Source organism: Maniola hyperantus, chromosome 1 (genome assembly GCF_902806685.2).
Source record: "Maniola hyperantus chromosome 1, iAphHyp1.2, whole genome shotgun sequence".
NCBI lineage: Eukaryota > Metazoa > Arthropoda > Insecta > Lepidoptera > Nymphalidae > Maniola > Maniola hyperantus.
In genome coordinates this window covers 17,247,490-17,266,844 of record NC_048536.1, presented here as the reverse complement: position 1 = coordinate 17,266,844, position 19,355 = coordinate 17,247,490, and the positions used below count along the sequence as shown (strand labels likewise).

At 37.6% G+C, this 19,355-nt stretch overlaps 2 protein-coding genes across 2 annotated transcripts in view; both read left to right on the top strand.

The window, feature by feature from the left end:
* Positions 1-118: 118 nt before the first annotated feature.
* LOC138402677 (uncharacterized) lies at positions 119-918 on the top strand. Its single transcript, XM_069500279.1, has one exon. It carries the CDS (start codon positions 196-198, stop codon positions 898-900), a length of 705 nt encoding a protein of 234 aa, XP_069356380.1. The 5' UTR covers positions 119-195; the 3' UTR covers positions 901-918.
* A 4,817-nt stretch (positions 919-5,735) lies between these two features.
* LOC117997203 (probable basic-leucine zipper transcription factor Q) overlaps positions 5,736-19,355 on the top strand; it is a 43,061-nt gene continuing 29,441 nt past the window's right edge. Inside the window, exon 1 of the mRNA XM_034985453.2 lies at positions 5,736-5,884. Within this exon, the coding sequence (XP_034841344.1) occupies positions 5,874-5,884 (11 nt within the window). The 5' untranslated portion in view covers positions 5,736-5,873. The remainder of the gene's footprint in view (positions 5,885-19,355) is intronic.

Genomic DNA, 19,355 nt, shown 5'->3' with positions numbered 1-19,355 from the left:
TCATTTTCTTTAACTAAGCTGGATAGTTTGGTTCATGAACGCACGTAGACTAATCCTTTACGTTTCAATCTACGCCTCTATTTCATAATGTCGTGGATGTCATTGTCATTGGAAAACCAACCCGATTGGGGTTAAAAATAAAAATTACGATTTATTAAGTAAAACGTTAAAATCGTTTAAAATTCTTCAGTAAAGATGGACATGGAAACCGCGGATTTACACGATAAACCCATAACAAAAATTGAGGATATTATAGACATTCAAAAAGCCAACGGTAATATTAACGTGCGGCAAGTAGCGTTTCGGTTACCTTCTGAAACGGATAGCAGTTTATCTACGGGTTTAACCAAGAGTTTAGAAACTGGGTTAACTAAAGTTAAATTGGAACATAAGAAGAAGAAAAAATTACGTTCCAAACGACAGAAAAGTTTATTGGCGGACTTAGTATCTTGGCCGAGCGATTCGGATATCACAGTTCTAAGAATGAAGTTATATTCTACTACAAGGGATAAAAATATGGGGAACATTATTTTAGGTGACGGTTTACACCAACCGGACAGTTCATCTATGGTTAATTTAGCTACTCTTATTTTAAAATCGCAACCGCCTTCCAAACAAAGCCTTGTAGAGGAGTATTTATTGCCTTTAACTTCCTGGGAACACGCTGTAGACTCGGATGCTAAGAAACCTGTAATGAACGAGGCCGTATCAGATACCTCAGCAACCAGCGAAGTAAAAAGTTACCATGCTAGATGTAGCCAAGATAGTGATGTATGCGATTCGAACAAGAAATCGAAGGTAGCGCGATTTTTGCGTCTCTATTTTTGCCCATGTTGTACTTGTCTGTACAAATTAGAAAAAATGCAGGAGGAACCGTCTACGTGTTTTACCAAGCCATGAGAAGTGAGAACATTACCCACTTATGTAAATTGAGGGTACTCGTATTTATTTAAAAAAAATCAAATGTCGGTTATTTATTACAAAAATATAGTAAAGATATAGCACGCGTGAAGCATTTAGTTTTTATTCTACATGTAGCATACCTAATATGTTTTATAGGTACGAGCGTTGTCACATTTTCCATCCAATCTATTTACTTGCACAAAACGTATCAGATACGAACCGCTATAAAGTTTGGAACCCCATTTCAGCGTACGTGTTTCGTGCTTCCGACCGATCTATCTACATATACTTACTTATTTTGAGTAGGTAATAAATACTACAAGTAGGTAGGTAGAGTAGACGACTAAAAGTAATAGGCTCAACCCATCGCCGGCTCACTACAGAGCACGGGTCTCCTCTCAGTATGAGAAGGGTACACCAATAAAATGGGTTCATGTCGCTCTATTCCGTACCAACCGTACATCAACAACTGCATAATCCTCACTTACCACCAGGTGAGATAGATTGCTATTAGATTTAAAAAAGCAAGAATACATATTCAGTAAACTTTTATCAAATCGAAAGAGTTAATTTGCTTTTGAGACTAAGTATGCACTGTGCAGGTTTGTTAACTTTTAAGCAGATAAAATTTACATAACCAAGTCATACAAAATAAAATTAGGTAGGTATAAACTACATTGTAAGATGTTACAAAATTGCATTATTCATCTAAAGTAGGTACAGGGACTTTTTTTACGTAAACGAAGAGTTAGAAATCTTGCATTCAATAATAAATACAATATGAAAACGGGAAAGTTTATTTCAATGTATCAAATTTATTGCCTTGATCCGCAAGGTTCTCTGTAAATTTTATTTAGGTAAGGCGTAAGTAGGTAGTCTGCCGCAGAACCGATGGCCAACGGGGCAGACGTGTTCTGGAGTGGAGACTGCGTATCAGCAAGCGTAGTGTGGGACGACCTCCAACGCGCTGGACTGACGACCTTAAGAAGATAGCGGGAAGTGGGTGGATGAGGAAGGCGGATGATGGTGGCGTGCTCTTGGGAAGGCCTATGTCCAGCAGTGGACGCAAACAGGCTGATTGATTGATTGATTGAATGATAGCATATTTTAATACCATGGGGCCACTAAAAATTGTGAAATAATTTTTTTTTACAAAAAAAATAAAAACTGACTTCGATACACAAACACTAAGAATTGAAAAATAATTTAATTTATTACCGAATATATTATGTATACAAGAGTTAATATAGTTCCATAATAATATTTTTTGGGGTCGGTGCCAATGAGGTGCCATTGTGGAGTCTCATAAAAATATGAAGTCTAGACGATTCGCGCAGCTAAAGCTAATTGGCACCGGCACCAAAAAGTATTATTATGGAACTATATTAACTCTTGTATACATAATATCTGCCCGGCGAACTTCGTACCGCCTAACAGTCGATTCTTTTTCAGGATTTTTTTAAAAATTTTCTGTATCTCGCGGGGCGGCCCTACCCCGATTGCCATGTCAACCTGTCGCTAACTATACGTTTGTCTAGAGTGCGCTACGAATAAACTCCTCGTAATCACCGGTGACTTTTAAAGGAAACACTTTCAGTTCCTAAAATAAAAGATATCAATACAACCAGTTATTGATTCTACTTTTTTCTAACATTGCTGTTATGTAATGAAATAAGTACAATATAATAAAATACCTATAACTATATAACATATTCTGTATAGAGTGTGCTAGATTTTATACTTGTTTTGAACTACTTGGTTATATCAGTATGAACTACTTAGTTACCAGTAGGATAGGTAGACACTTAATTATTTTTATCACAAAGAAATGCATTGATTTTATGGGTTTTTGACTTTAGGGTGTTTAAATTTTTTTTTAATTTTTTACACCTTTGTTACCTGTTATCTCCCAAATATTTTTATAAAATAACGATGGTCTGGCACGTGCTAGCTCTTAGTCCATTTTCTTTTATAAAAGAATCAGTGCGAGCCAGAGGTGCTAGCAATATAACTTTCGATATGAAAAGAAGTAGGGTGAAGTACTGCAATGGCGGCCTTATAAGGATTGTGTCTCTTGAGGTTTAGTAATATGCATTTATGAAGTGCACATAATTATTACATTCGCTACGATTTAATCAGTACCCTTATTATAAGTTTGTTGGTTTGTTGGTTTGTCCTTCAATCACGTCACAACGGAGCAACGGATTGACGTGATTTTTTGCATGGGTATCGTTAAGGACCCTTTTTTTTTTTTTTTTTTTTTTTTTTTTCGCTGGGAAATGCTTTTACGCATCCTCCCCGGAAGAAACGCAGCTGAACCACGTTTCTTCCGGGGAGGTATGTGGGATTCACTGTAACCCAGAATACCCACTAAAACCCAGCGGACCCGTCAGCGCCATGATGAGGCGGCACAGGAACGCAGTTTGCATACTACTATGCCGTCTCAGCGGTACAGATACCTCACAGGGCTTCCCTACAGGATGCCCCTGCCTTCCTCCTCGGGTTTACGGCCCGAGGTAGTGAGCATATCGGCGCCTCCTTTGCCCTTGGCGTTTACGGCGTATGGGATGAGCGTTGGGATCCAGCTCTCTTTCTCGTTCAGCCGCCTCCTTTAATGCGAGCACTTGCTCGCAGAAAGACACTACTGCCGTCCAACAAGTCTCGCTTGTGATCATTGCGCTTATCACGCTTGGGAGCGATAGATCACTGCCCAAGGTGAACGACAATAGATGCCTCTGCGGCGCCATCGTTAAGGACCCTGGAGAGTGACATAGGCTTCATGAAGTGAGGTTGAGGAACCCAAATGGCGTTCGCGTTGTTCTGCTACGGCCCGTGCACTCTAGGAGCACGTGCGTCGGTGTTTCATCGACCTCCATGCAGGCTCTGCACAGAGGACTGTCGGTGACACCTCTAACGAAAAGGTGTTTGTTTAGTGGGCGACTCCTACACTTATTAAATTCAAATTTATCCCAGAACTTGAACGTTGCCAAGCGGTTTTAGATTTAGAACACGTCGCGCTGCCCGCTCCGGTGACTATCTGCTTGAGAAACTATCAGCTGTTGAAAGTATTGAGGTAGATAGGTATATACCTACTCCATCATTGCTCTACAATGACAGATTGTATAGGCAGTTCAGTCGTAAACAGTCAAGATTATATAACTGTTCGATAAGATTAATTATTGTGTTATAATCGCCAAATTAACTTTCAAATTATATTTTTCAGTAGGTAGGTAACCTTAATTTATTTTTTAGGCTATAAATGAATAAATAAAGCAAGGTGTACAATTTTAGATACACTTGAATGATCGGTGTTAATTTTGTTATTTTTAGAATTGGTTTGACTCGCGTAATGTTGGCAAACTGTCCAAGCTAGAGATGGACCATTTTTAAAGATGGGCGTTATTGGCTATTTATGTCAACGGTTAATCAACAGTTATTTAGTTTCAATACCGATATTGATAACCGTTGCCGAATATCGGTATCAGAGTTGTGTTTCAACTAATTTAATATGCGCAACGCGCAGCGGTTTCCGTAGTTATAACTAAGCTAGCTGCCGTATCAATACCGTCTGTATAGCTAGCGCGCGCATATTCACTAAAATAAAACCAATTTTACTTTCATGAATATCGTGAAGTAATCACAACCTTAAGTTCATAGCAGCAAAGTTTAATTTGATCATTGACATAGGTCAAACTATAGTGGACGCCTGCACGAATAGTTTGCCACAGTCCAGTTAACCAAAAACATTTCACGAAGATTGATAAACCAAAGAGGACCTTATCTCTATTACTCTAAGGCTAACTGTATTAAAATTGATAGATCAAAGTGTAATGGACAAGTACTTGTACAGTTAAGCCTTAGCGTAATAGAGATAAGGTCGGCTTTGGTTTACTAAGTTCTTAGTTACTAAGCCGGTAGCCAATAACCGCTCCTTCTCAGCTTTCAGTGAAAGAAAGAAAGAGAAGGCATAATTATTGCATTTCTAGTTACCAAAAAACCAAACAATGCATTGTCAGTTGCCAGTTGGCAGCGTTGCGTTGTCAGGTGGTTCGTCATAGATGTTAGCTGAAAACCGTTGCTAGCTACGACAATAACGCTACGGTACGCTATAGGTACGGCAGCGGTTTTCAGTTAAGTTTAGCTATAGCGGACACATGTCTAACCATTTTACAGAATATAGCATGTGAAAAATCATGTGAAAGCCTTTTCATATGCAACACTTGTTACCTTATTGAAGAAGCGCATGAAAAATCGTAAAGCAAAATCTTTCAAAAATGATTATATTTAATTCCACTATTATATTAAGTTTCGCGCGCGTACGATTATTGACCCGTACTAAATAGCGCGCGAGCGAGTACACTCTCGTTGTAGCAAACATAAGTTTCACGAATAGCAAATTTTCGATTTCGATTTACTTACAGGTCGAGATGACAATCGGGGAGGGAACGCCCCGCACTCCCACACAGCCCCTGCGCTAGCCCGGTGCGGGCGAGCGCGGGTGACGTGCGGGTGTGCGGGGCATCATACCCCGATTGCCGTCTCAACCTGTCGCGGACTATACTTACAATCATAATTATGCAAAAATACCCTTTTCGTAAAAACCAACCTGTGAAATATTAGCACTATAAGTAGATTTTGATCATAATTCCTAATAGCAAAATAAGTTTGAAAATTGTAAAATCACTTAGGTACCGTGAAAAATCTCCTCTGAAGAAAATAACAATTTCACCAAAATGAAAATTAGCAATCATGCCCATCGCTAGTCACTGCTACGGGCTTCATTTCTTCGGAGTTCTGTTTCGGCCCCCCTACGGAACAGCGCTGCGAGTGCAGCTTAGCTTATAAATAAAAGAGAAAGCACATTGCCGCGCAGTCTTTAATCGAACGGCCATCCCCGCGTTTCGATCGGCCGGCTTTTTGAAATCAGTGTTACTTAAATACACGGATACATTTTTTTGTGCATATTAAAAATGGACATGAGGTAAATATGAGATTTTTTTTCGGTTTCGGTTAATGAGTTTTATGTTTTCGTACGCAAGAAGGATGTTGTAAAGATAATCATCTAGTGTCTTCATCTTGTTGCGGGGTTATCTGATTTTGTAAATGATTATTGTTCTGTAAGTTTTTAAGATAAGTAGGTAGTTCCTAGGTATTTCAGTTTAAATGGATTTTTAATTACTATCTTGAAGGCTTTTTTTAAGTTCCATAAATATTCACAACAAGCGAGTAAACTACCTACCAATCTAAACTATTTATTAAATTATTAAATAATAGAAAAATTGAACTTTTTATGTCATTGGAGTGCACTCTGATAATTTAGTACCTATACCAACAAGAATAAGTGCGGGTTTAAATTTTGAAATCCCGCCATTGTTCAATTAATAGAATCAGCTCAAGCACGTTGAAAATAATATAAAATGCATAGGTACGATACTATAGTAAGTACTACCTACTATCGTATCTTACCGGCCTGAAAAAAATGTGATTTTTAAATTATTATTAATTATTAATTATCTCCTATTTTAACAGTGAGGTCTTCGTTTTATGTTAATCTATAATCTAAATATATAAAAGGAAAAGGTGACTGACTGACTGACTGACTGACTGACTGACTGACTGATCTATCAACGCACAGCTCAAACTACTGGACGGATCGGGCTGAAATTTGGCATGCAGATAGCTATTATGACGTAGGCATCCGCTAAGAAAGGATTTTTGAAAATTCTACCCCTAAGGGGGTGAAATAGGGATTTGAAATTTGAGTAGTCTACGCGGACGAAGTCGCGAGCATAAGCTAGTATAATAATAAATCACCAAATGTGTTGCTCATCGCAAATCTCGAGAACCGCTGAACCGATTTCGCTAATTCTTTTTTTATAATATTCCTTGAAGTACGAGGATGGTTTTTACGGAGAGAAAAATTTAATTCAACCTCCCCCTCAATTATTGTCTAAACTCCACCCGAGCGAAGCCGGGGCGGATCAGCTAGTTTTGGATAAAAAATATTTTACTTATTCATAATCGCACTGCAATGACAAATTCCTTTCAAAAGAAGAAGCTTATAAAAAAAACTTGTGGTTTGAAAAAGCTAGTGGTAAATTTATGAACGTTCTTCATACCACCACCACAATAATACCTATTACCTTTTTGGTAAGTAATATACGGATATGCACTATGCTTAATCTTCAACAGAATGTGAAATCAATCACTTTCTCCGCGTCAGTCATAAAGCCTAATCTAGCCTAATGTTCAAGAGTTTCTACTAAATTACCATTCCAGGCACATAACGTTCGCCACACTTACCTATCTGCTAATAAAAAATATCTAATAAAAAAAAAGATTCCGACGAATTGAGAACCTCCTCCTTTTTTTGAAGTCGGTTAATAATAGGACGTTCGTTGGATAAAGGGTAGGTCGCTTGTTTGGGATGCAATATGTGCAGATACTTTGCGGCTACATTCCACATTTAGGCGACCCTCTAAGGCGGGTGCAACGGCCCGGCCACCAACACCGAACGGACCTTGATGGGAGATTCATATTTGTGCCCTTTGGAGTCTTAAGCTCTTTTTGAAGAAATTTCAAAAAAGGATATATAAACGAGTATTTTTCAAAATACAGTAAAAATGTTAAATTCCCCTTAAAACCCATAACTTAAATTATTTTAAGATGACATTAATTTTATTCCTGAACTAAAAAAAACATAATATTATAATAAATGTTTTTTTAAGGTCTTGTTATTAATGGGACTCCATAAATTTTACTCAGAAACCATTCAAAACATTTTGAAAAGGGTTATCCTAAATCTTTTCCACTCTTTGATTTTTTATCAAACCCAAATATGAACAAGCCCATTTGTACCTACCTTATTGATTGTACCTACATCATTCAAATCATAAATTATTGTGGTTAAGGACCGTGTTGAACCTTGTTGACCTTGATCGTCATGCCTTTTGCCAACTTAGGACTTTTGTGCTCACTTAGGTACTAAACATCTTAAGTATTTTTACTCAATAGTTCCATGATATCGAGAGCTGTTCCTAGTTTTATTGAATACGTTTCTCACCTTTTTAACCGACTTCAAAAAAAGGAGGAGGTTATCAATTCGACTGTATGTTTTTTTTTTTGAAGACTTAGACGAAATATTAAACACTATTCTAATGTCTAAAGTCATTTATGTATAGATATTAATTTGCTATAAGTACCTATGCAATTTTTTATTTTTATTACCTATGCAAGTTACGTTTAAATCTGTACAGTAGTTTCAGCGTGAAGCGTGCACCGACAGTAAGAAAAAGAATCAATAAAAAAATGTGTTGGGGTCTATATCGATAAAAATTGTCCTCTAATTAAAATTTTCAAAATATATTTTATGTATCTAAGGAATCGTCCAGTAAGTTTTATCATAAGCAAAAAGATCTTTTATTTTATAAAAATCAAATAATTATTAAGTAATTTAATAAAAACTGAGCGCGCGTTGATGTCTATTGTATGAACGTATTAGAAAACTTATAGAAAATCAAGCTGTGGTTAGTAATATCATACATTATAGATTTTCACTATCCATCTTCTGTAATTTTCTTTTAATAGCCAACCTTCGTGACATTTGAAAGCGCAAAGTTTAAATTGCAAACGTCTCCGAATATAATATACTAAATTAAAGATTATAAATAAATCTAGGTGTTTATAAATAAATCGTTTTTCATTATCTTATTCTCGTAACACCTAAATTACTTGTATTTTAAACACATAACAAAATTTTAATGGAAATGTTTTAAGTTCATGGCTAATTATATGCTTAGCTGTTTTATATGCTACATATTGATGATTATAGCTCAATAGGTACTACATATATAATATCTAGGTATATAATATGTTACCGTATTATCAAAAATCAACTTTATGTGCATAGGTATATCAAATCAACTCTTTGTGCTGTATTCTTGGGTACTAATAGATAAATATAAATAATTTAAAAATAATATACAAGGAAAAGCTGACTGACTGAGTGATCTGATCAACGCACAGCTCAAACTACTGGACGGATCGGGCTGAAATTTGGCATGCAGATGGCATTATGACGTTTAAACATCCGCTAAGAAAGGATTTTTGAAAATTCAACCAATGTGTACACCATGTGGATGAAGTCGCTGGCATAAGCTAGTCTATTCTAAGTATAATCCGATCCGTCAAGTAGTTTGAGCTGTGCGTTGATAGATCAGTTAGTCAGTCAGTCACTTTTTCCTTTAATATACTTAGATTAGGAACTCAGTGTCTTACACTAATCAAAGAAGCACCAAGTAGGTAGGTATAGAAGATACTATATCCGTCCAATAACCGATGCTTATTTATATCTCAGAAGGTTAAAGGCCAAATCAAATGCATAAGTCGTAAATAAGCAGCCATGTCAGAAATAATTGATTAGAGTCTTTAATTTTACAAAAGGTTAAACGTGTAAATTAAAGCAATAATGGAATGGAACTTTTATAGTTTTGACTCAATAGCTGAAATAATATTCTTATGCCATGCCATATATGAAATACGCGAAATGCAAGGTTAAAGCAAAATATTGGTGTAAGAGTTAGATCGGACTTTTAGATTTAAAAATATTTTGTCTTGTCGCATAGTGCACAATAGTGTGACACAGATAGTGTGTTTCCATCTTTATACATTAATATAATTAACGTATCTGTAATCACTACTCGTCTTATAAATGCGAAAGTGTGATTGTTTGTCGGTTTGTCCCTCCTCAATCACATCGCAACAAAGCAACGAGTCGGCGTGATTTATTGCATGGGTACCTATAGTGACCTAGGCTTCTTTTATCCCGCATAATCAAAGATTTTCCACGGGATTTTTAAAAACCTAAATCCACGCGAATGAAGCGGTGCGCATCAGTTAGTACCTACCTAAGTTATATCATATCATACAGTAGTAGTGTATTTTCAAGGCTTTCAGTTTCCATACTAGCCATGATACTCTAGTGGTTAGGACGTCCGCCTCGTATTCTGGAGGTTGGGGATTCGATTCCGGGCACCTCTAAAATTAAGGAGTTATGTGCGTTTAAAAAAAATTAAATATCACTCGCTTTAACGGTGAAGGAAAGCATCGTTAGGAAACCTGCATGTCTGAGAGTTCTACATAATGTTCTCAGAGGCGTGTGAAGTCTGCCAATCCGCACATAGCCAAACAGTTCTCATACTGAGAGGAGATCCGTGCTCTGTAGTGAGCTGGCGATGGTTGATCATGATGAAGTTTTCATGCAGGATTGGGTAGAGCAACTTTTAGTCGGGTTGCATTTTATCGCCAGTGCGATCTGCGGTTTAAATCTTGCAATTCTAATCGAGCTGTGGCTGATATGTTTCGCAATGGCCACCTGCGCCTCTGTGGTCGTGTGAAGACTGACACCAGTGAACCAATATTGGCGGTTTGTCACAATTGGACTTGGAAAAACAAATACTTAAGTGTAGATAAGCCCTGTGGCCAGCGTTGGCGATGGGGCGGGAGTGTTCATCTCTATCAATATATTTTATCACGGATATTATGGAGCTCCGTAACCTTCCAATATTTATTTCGGACATCCGATAGTTAGGTTATGAAACTATCGGATATCCGAAATAAATCCGCAACCGAATCCGATATAAAAGAGTCGGATAATTTCGGATAAAACATGACGTTATGATAGGTATTTGTTATACCCGTCAGAGAGACACACACTAGCCGTGTGTCTCTCTCTGAGACTCTACCTGTAACCAAATATCTAAAACTAACGGATAATCCAAAATAATTTCATATCCGTAATCGTATCTGAATCCGGAACAATATTATTTCTATACTCGCTGATGCCCAATTGCCCACGACTTCGTCCGCGTAAATTTAGGTTCTTAATCGAAATTCCGTGGGAACTCTTTGATTTTCCAGGTCTTTAACTGTACCTACCCATGCAAAAAATCACGTCGATCCGTTGCTCCATTGGGCCGTGATTGAAGGACAAACTAACAAACAAACATATCTAAATGTTTCATCAACATCACAACAAATTACTCAGCCAAGAACAACATAATTTTGAATGCACTTTCACAAATTTTCGCTCGATCGGGAAGGAAATCATTAAAAACATGTTATTAGCCACGTTTTTAATGCAATTAAGTGTGTACAACGTTGATTCGTTAATTCGGTGCACTGCAAACACACTAGTGCGGCAATATGCATAAATGCATGTGTTACGGATCGCGTGAAGGAACCGATTAAAACGGATAAATGTATTAGTTAAACAATTATAAAGTAATATGACGAGAAACATGTAACATGTGCAATAATTTTGTTTTGAATGTGTTATTATTTATTATACAACAGAAAATTACGAGTGTTTATAAAATAACTACCTACCTAATAGCTTATGCCCGCGACTTCAGTAACTACGTATGCTTGAACTAAGGTTCAAAATCCCATGGTAACACTCCTGGATGGAAGTCAATTAAATACCAATAGGTACCAAATCTGTAAACTGTGATAGCTTAGTGATTAGGACGTCCGCCTTTTAATCGGAGGTTGGGGTTTAATCCCGGGCACGCACTCTCACTTTTCGGAGCTATGTGCGTTTTAAGTAATGAAATATCAAACAAAACATTGTGAGGAAAGCTGCATGCCTGAGAGTTCTCCATAATGTTCTCAAAGGTTTGTAAAGTCTATCAATCCGCACATGGCCAGCGTGGTAGACTATGGCCAAACTCTTCTCACTCTGAGAGGGGACCCGTTCTCTGTAGTGAGCCGGCGATGGATTGATCATGTGGTACCAAATCTCGTTAAAGTGGATCAGTGGTTGAGCCGTGAAAAGGTAACAAACACACAAATAGACAGAGTTACTTTTTTATTTGTACTACTACACGATGCTCCCGACTCTACCCTTTTGAATTTAGGTTTTACAAAAATCCAGAGAGAACTCTTTGATTTTCCGAAGATTTCTAAAGTTTTACGTTCTTGAATACATTTTTTACACGTACTTACTCACTTTATTTAGTTTTTAGTGAGTGAAACAAGATCAGGCTTAGTTAGAAAAAAATTGGAGTAGATACAGTTTTTGAATACGTAGGTATGATGATAGAATAGCAGACCATATCTTGTTTCTGTCAACGAAACATATCATTAACCTATCAGTGAAACGAAACGAAAAAAAATATGACTGAATAAGACGGGTTTTTTATGCAAAAAAACCGGCCAAGTGCGAATCAGACTCGCGCACTGAGGATTCCGCACTACAATCGTATTTTATCGACATTTTACACGATAAATCAAAAACTACTTCCTAGATCTCGTTCAAACCAATTTTTGGTGGAAGTTTGCATGGGTAGGTACAATGTACATCATATTTTTTTTTTTACTTTCATCATTCTCTTATTTTAGAATTTTAGAAGTTAGAGGGGGGGGGGCATACAAATTTTACCACTTTGGAAGTGTCTCTCTCTCAAAAAAAATTTTGAGTTACAGTTCTAAGTATAGGGAACCCCCATTGTTTTTTCCTATTTGTGCATAAAATCTTATTACGGTTCACAGAATACCTACATCTACTTACCAAGTTTCAACAGTATAGCTCTTATAGTTTCGGAAAAAAGTGGCTGTGAGACTGACAGACAGACAGACAGACAGACCTGACGAATCTATAAGGGTTCCGTTTTTTGCCATTTGGCTACGGAACCATGAAAACATTATGTAAGATACTCGTACATAGTGTGTGAAACATGTGTAATAAACATTGTCATGAATCATGATGTTGCCAAGGCAAGGTAGTATCTGTGAGATTATAAGAAATCGAAGAGCATTAATTAGTTACAATTATTGCCGTTAGAGGGATATTAGGCAACTCATTTCCTCCGATTAATGTCTTATTAATCTGCGAATTATTTAATTCTACAATTTTCCACAAGTAACATTAACTAAATGTTAATGTTCCTCAATTTAATAACTACTTAAGTATAATCTTCATAATAACCTGATGAATATTAATATACACCGATTAAAAAATACTTAGGTCAAATTTCTAATAAATTAAGTATTATTAACCGTATATTTATTTTCTCATGAAAGCACAAAATAAATATATCTGTACTGTATACTTATATAAAATTCAAAGTCCTGACTGACTGACTGACTGACTGACTGACTTATATATCAACGCACAGCCTAAACCGCTGGTCCAGCCTTTTTATTTAAATTTTGTTTAAAGTATTTAGTTTAAAACGTGGTTCCATTATTCCATCAAAATCTGTTTACTTAGTTATGGATTGTTTTTCGTGTCCGGTTATATATATTTTTTAATTGGTTCATCATCAACTTCTTTTGTCGTCTAAGTACCTATATGAATTTAGCATTGAAGAACATTTTTTAGGGTTCCGTACCTCAAAAGGAAAAACGGAACCCTTATAGGATCACTTTGTTGTCTGTCTGTCAAGAAACCTACAGGGTACTTCCCGTTGACCTAGAATCATGAAATTTGGCAGGTAGGTAGATCTTATAGCTGACATTTGGGGAAAAATCTGGAAACCGTGAATTTAGGGTAAGATCACACAAAAAAAAAAAAATTGTGGTCATGAACTAATAATTAGTATTTTCAACTTTCAAAGTGAGTGACTATATCAAGTGGGGTATCATATGAAAGGTCTTCATCCTTACATTCTAAAACAGATTTTTGTTTATTTTTATGTATCATAGTTTTTGAATTATCGTGCAAAATGTCAAAAAAATACGACTGTAGTACGGAACCCTCATTGCGCGAGCCTGACTCGCACTTGGCCGGTTTTATTGAACTCAGATAAGTATTTTTTTTTTTTTTTTTTTCTCTAGGAGGAGGAAAAATCCCTAATGGACTTCTGTCTTTCGACAGGGTGTGTCCGACTCGCACGGACTAAAAAGACCTCCCCCTCTGCGAGATCAGCACGGAACCGTGTAACATTACTTCGTGCTGACCCTCTGGTTGCTCTCTCTCCTTTTTTTCTTGTTTTTCTCTATCTTCCCTTCTCAACATTATGGCTCTCAGCATCTGACCGTATCTGTGCCACTCATTTTCGCTTGACACCATACGGGCTACCAGATTTTGGGCGTTGACACTGTCGCTTGCTCCCTGTGCTGCTTCTCTAAGATCCGCGCACGCGGGACACTCAAAAATCGCGTGTCTCGGGGTGTCTTCCTCTCCGCAGAAGTAGCAATTTTCAGTAGGCGCTTTCCCTATTGCGAAGAGGTAGGTGTTGAACACCCGTGGCCGCTGAGTGCTTGTGTCAGCCAGCGGTCTACTTCCCCATGCTTCCTCGTGTGCCATTTTTTCAAGTCGGTAATGAGTTCTCTGGTCCAGGTCCCTTTGCCTGCTCCCGACCATTCCTTTACCCACTCCTTCAAGGTATCTTCTCGCACTTCTAAAAGTGTTTTCTCCTTGCTATCGAACAGGCAGATAAGTACTACCTATGCAATTTAATGTTTTACCTTCAATGCTTTAAGGAATCCATTTGCAGGCACTTGTGAATCAAATTCGCGGTTCCTCAATCGTGAATTGAATCTTGAGGGCGTTGCTTTATAGCATCTACGTTTACATTACTTCATCATCATCATGATCAACCACCTCCATCACCATCACCGGCTCACTACAGAGCACAGGTCTCCTCTCAGAGTGAGAAGGGTTTTGGCCATAGTCTACCACGCTGGCCATGTGCAGATTGGTAGACTACACACACCTTTGAGAACATTATGGAGAACTCTCAGGCATGCAGATTTCCTCACGATGTTTTCCTTCACCGTTAAAGCAAGCGATATTTTAATTACTTAAAACGCACATAACTCCGAAAAGTTAGAGGTGCGTGCGCGGCATCGAACCCCCGACCTCCGATTGGAAGGCGGACGTCCTAACCACTAGGCTACCACAGCTTTTACTTACATTACTTACTCGCATTTTAATCAGTATCATGCCACTCCTATTCAATGCGCCAATGAATAAGAGTTAAAGGTATTCGATCTTATTAATCTTTTTAACGTGTCTGACCCTATTTTAATACTGTGCATGCATGCATGATCAATCCAACGCCGGCTTACTATAGAGCACAGGTCTCCTCTCAGTATGAGAATGGTTTGCACTTGGCCTGCGTGGTGGACTGTCCACCACGGAAAATCGGCAGTTGTGAAGGTACACCAATGGGTCTCAGAGAAAACCTAAAGGCATGAGGCAACCTCATCTTTTTCCGTTCGTGTCGTATAGCCGTCCCGATATGAGAGTGAGGGAATAGAAAGTGCAACTGTGTGTGCACACACTTCTGCACGTCATAGTATCTCCTGCGGCCGAAATACGGTCAACATTAAAGTAGCAAAACTGGTTGCAATTAAAATTAATTCAGAAATTTTACTGTTATAACGAGTGTTTGGGCTCTTTCTCTTTTTGACGCTTGTCGATATTATGTCATCTGAAACCTGACCTACCTCATAATTTTATTCGCACCGTGGCATATAGATAATATGTAACATACGTTCCACGCATTGCACCAATATAACCTACACACAATGAGTCGTAAAGCAATTACTTTTTTTTCTATTTAAGTACTATTCAAAGATTATTTTAACTTAAACAGAACTTATATTCAAATGTGCATTTTCTATTTAATTTTAATTCAATTGTTGTAAGGATTTTCCGTACCTTAAGACTTATTTTTCGACAACCTTGGGATAAATAAACAAATAATAATCTTTTATTTGGGACCATTAGCGCATAGTTTACAGTTATACAAAACACAACAACACCAAACAAACGTACAGGGAAAAAAAACATGAAGACAAAACAAGATCGCAAATACTAACTAATACGTACGGCTTTCCACGCATTTCAACCGAGAAAACCAGCGCTATTATGTAGCTTTGTTAGATGGTGTACGACTGTGCGTGTATAGAGGCGGCGATCTTCCCAGCCGAATTGCATGGAATTACAGTCAAATTAATCTAGAAAATAAATAAATCGGTCTCAGAAATGTCGTCCTACTTATTTTACAGACCAAATATATTTTAAGTAATAATCGCCACCACGAGGCTGTGATAGCCTCGTGGTTAAGATCGCGTCGGCCTCCTATTGAAGGCCCGGGTTTGATTCTGGCCATCTCTAACTTTTCGAAATGCAAGTTTGAAGCAATTGAATATCACTTTCTTTAACAGTGAAGGAAAACATTGTGAGGAAATCTACATGTCTGAGAGTTCTCCATAATGGTCTCAAAGGTGTGTGAAGTCTGCCAATCCGCACTTGGCCAGCGTGGTTGACTATGACCAAGCCCTTCTCATTCCGGAAGGAGACCTATGCTCAGTAAACTTTTAGATGCCATAAAAAATAGATGACATGCCAATGTCGTGCATTGCGAAAGTTTCAACTAAGTAGGTAGTTATTCCACACGTTTCAACTATCGATACACTTTAGGCATTGAAGCGACAAGATCTCAATAACGTTTACTTATGTTGTAATGACCCATTGACATACTCGTGACATGGGACAATAGCGTGTGTGCTCGGGACCCGTCCAACTGGATGCAATCGGTGTCAATGTTTGCCACAACAATCAACGACTAGCCAACAATACGATATGGCTCCGTGATTTGTCACCGAGTAGACTTTTACACGACCTTGACCAAACAGATTCCTTTCTAGGCTCATATTTTTCGTTTAAAAATATTAACTGAGTAAGTAATTAAGTGTTCGATTATTTAATGGTCAAAATTAGTAATCAATGTATCATCGATAAGTTTACTTGGCAATCTTTTGAGACAATATAAAACAACATTACAATGACTTATCGACAGGATACAGACTGAATTTATTTGGGCCATAAGTGGCCATAGGTACCTACCTACCCATTGAAATAGGATTCCAATCCAGGAATCCTGTGATGGGTTTAAAAATGTAGTAATTCAGAAACTAATAGATCCACTCCCCATGCCCTTATTTGAAACCATGATTACTATGAGTCCGGGATAAAAAGTAACCTATGTCACACTCCAGGTCTTTAACTATACTCATGCAAAAAATCACGTCGATCCGTTGCTCCGTTGCGATGTGATTGAAAAACAAACCAACAAACCAATAAACCAACAAACAAACACACTTTCGCATTTATAATAAGGGCACTGAAGAGTCTCTGAGCTAAGCCACGGATGGATGGGCGGACGGACAGACTTGGCGAACCTATAAATGTTCCTTATTGACTACGGAACCTTAAAATGATATAATGATAAACAAGCGCTGAGTCAGCCTTATTGCTACTGGTTGGCTACTTGCCCGAGCGTCGCGTGCTGATGAGACACTATCTTGATTTCACTTTCCACGGTTACGCAACCCGCCGTCACCGTTACGGTATACTTACCGTATAGACTATAGCGGTAAACAGACAAACAGGCTATAATAGTGTATGACAGGTAGTATTGTATCCTGCTAAAAAGCTGTGATAGCCTAGTGGTTAGGACGTCCGCCTTCTAATCGGGGGTCGGGGGCACGCACCTCTAACTTTCGGAGTTATGTGCGTTTTATGTAATTAAATATCACTTGCGTTAACGGTGAAGGAAAACATCGTGAGGAACCTGCATGCCTGAGAGTTCTACACAATGTTCTCAAAGGTGTGCGAAGTGGTAAATTAAAACTACCTGACTATCATAAGCACTTGTAAAAAGTTTACATGAAGAAAATAACATGATATTCTATTCTATTCTACCAATCCGCACATGGCCAGCGTGGTAGACTAAGACCAAACCCTTCTCACTCTGAGAGGAGACCCGTGCTCTGTAGTGATCCGGCGGTGGGTTGATCATGATGATTGTATCCTTAACCTAGCCGAGTTCCTTCTTTATTACTTCCTTCTGAGCAGGTTAAGTTCCCGCCGGAGTAGTCACTCCAGGCATCCACGCTCGCTCCAGAAGTCTAGTAGAATGCCCAGCTCTCTAATAAGTTTCAAACCCAGTTATTCTAATTTTCATCATCATCCTGAAATCCTTCGTCTGTGTGCAAAAATTCGTCATGATTTGGTGCAGTAGTTAATAAACCTTGAGAAGGTAACAGATCTAACACAGACACACTTTCGTTAATATAAGTGGACTAGCTTAGGCTGGCGCCTTCGTCTACTACACAAATTTCAACCCCTATTTCACCCCCTTAGGGGTTGAGTTTTCAAAAATCCTTTCTTAGCGGATGCCTACGTCATAATAGCTATCCGCATGCGAAATTTCAGCCCGATCCGTCAGTAGTTTGAGCTGTGCATTGATAGATCAATCAGTCAGTCAGTCAGGTCAGTCACCTTTTCCTTTTATATATTTAAAGATGGACTATCTTAAATAATATTTTTTATCTCTATAAATGTCGGGAACAAGTAATTATATCACTTGTTATAATAATACTAAGGTCAATATTTATACAACAGCGACAAAAGTTACTTCATCTTGCAATCTGTGACAGAAAGTTCAATTTTTATTTATTTATTCGTTTTCAAACACGTTTTTTTATAAAGTAGGCTACTTGTTTATTTTGTACTTAAATTGTGAAATAACATAAAAGTTGGCACACTACCCTAATTTCGTTCTGGTTCAACGTAATGATATAAATATCTAAATAATAATGACTCGTTTTTAGGGTTCCGTACCTTAAAAGGAAAAACGGAACCCTTATAGGATCACTTTATCTGTTTGTCTGTCAAGAAACCTATAGGGTACTTCCCATTGACCTAGAATCATGAAAGGCAGGAAGGTAGGTCCTATAGCAGATATGAGGGGAGAAATTTTGAATTTGTGATTATATCACAAGAAAAAATTAAAAAGTTTTCATGAACAAATATTGCTATTTTCAACTTTCAAAGTAAGATTACTATACCAAGTGGCATATTTTGAAAGAGCTTTACTTGTACATTCTAAAACAGATTTTTATTTATTTTATTTAAGGCATAATAGTTTTTGATTTAATTGTGCAAAATGTTGATAAAATACGATTGTAGTACGGAACCCTCAGTGCGCGAGTCTGACTCGCACTTGGCCGATTTTCTTGACCTATGTGTACCTATATTTTTATCATTAAATATTTTTATGACATTTCCTTATGTGGACTCGTCCTATTATCTTAATATATCCGGTCTTTTATTAATTTAATAATTAGGTAGATCCATTAATTAAATTTATTGCTTTAAAAATAGAATGTCAGAAATACCGAGAAGAACCAGCAAGAAACACGGCGGTTGCTCTTTTCAAGAGATCAATTTACAATATTATCACACCATACTGTAAAAGCAATTGCAGCCCCGTGCATTGCTGGAGCGAGTTAAATCCAAGCTTTCTTATCATTTACATAGTCTTCGACTGTATAATATGCTTTTTTTAAGAGCACACATTTAATATATTTTTTAAACTTGTGTAAAGGCAAGTCCAAAATTGTTTGTCGAATTTTATTATAAAATATTACAGTCA

What these genes read in the sequence shown, in the direction of transcription:
- LOC138402677 (XM_069500279.1), top strand. Translation starts at nt 196, where the DNA reads ATGGACATGGAAACCGCGGATTTACACGATAAACCCATAACAAAAATT.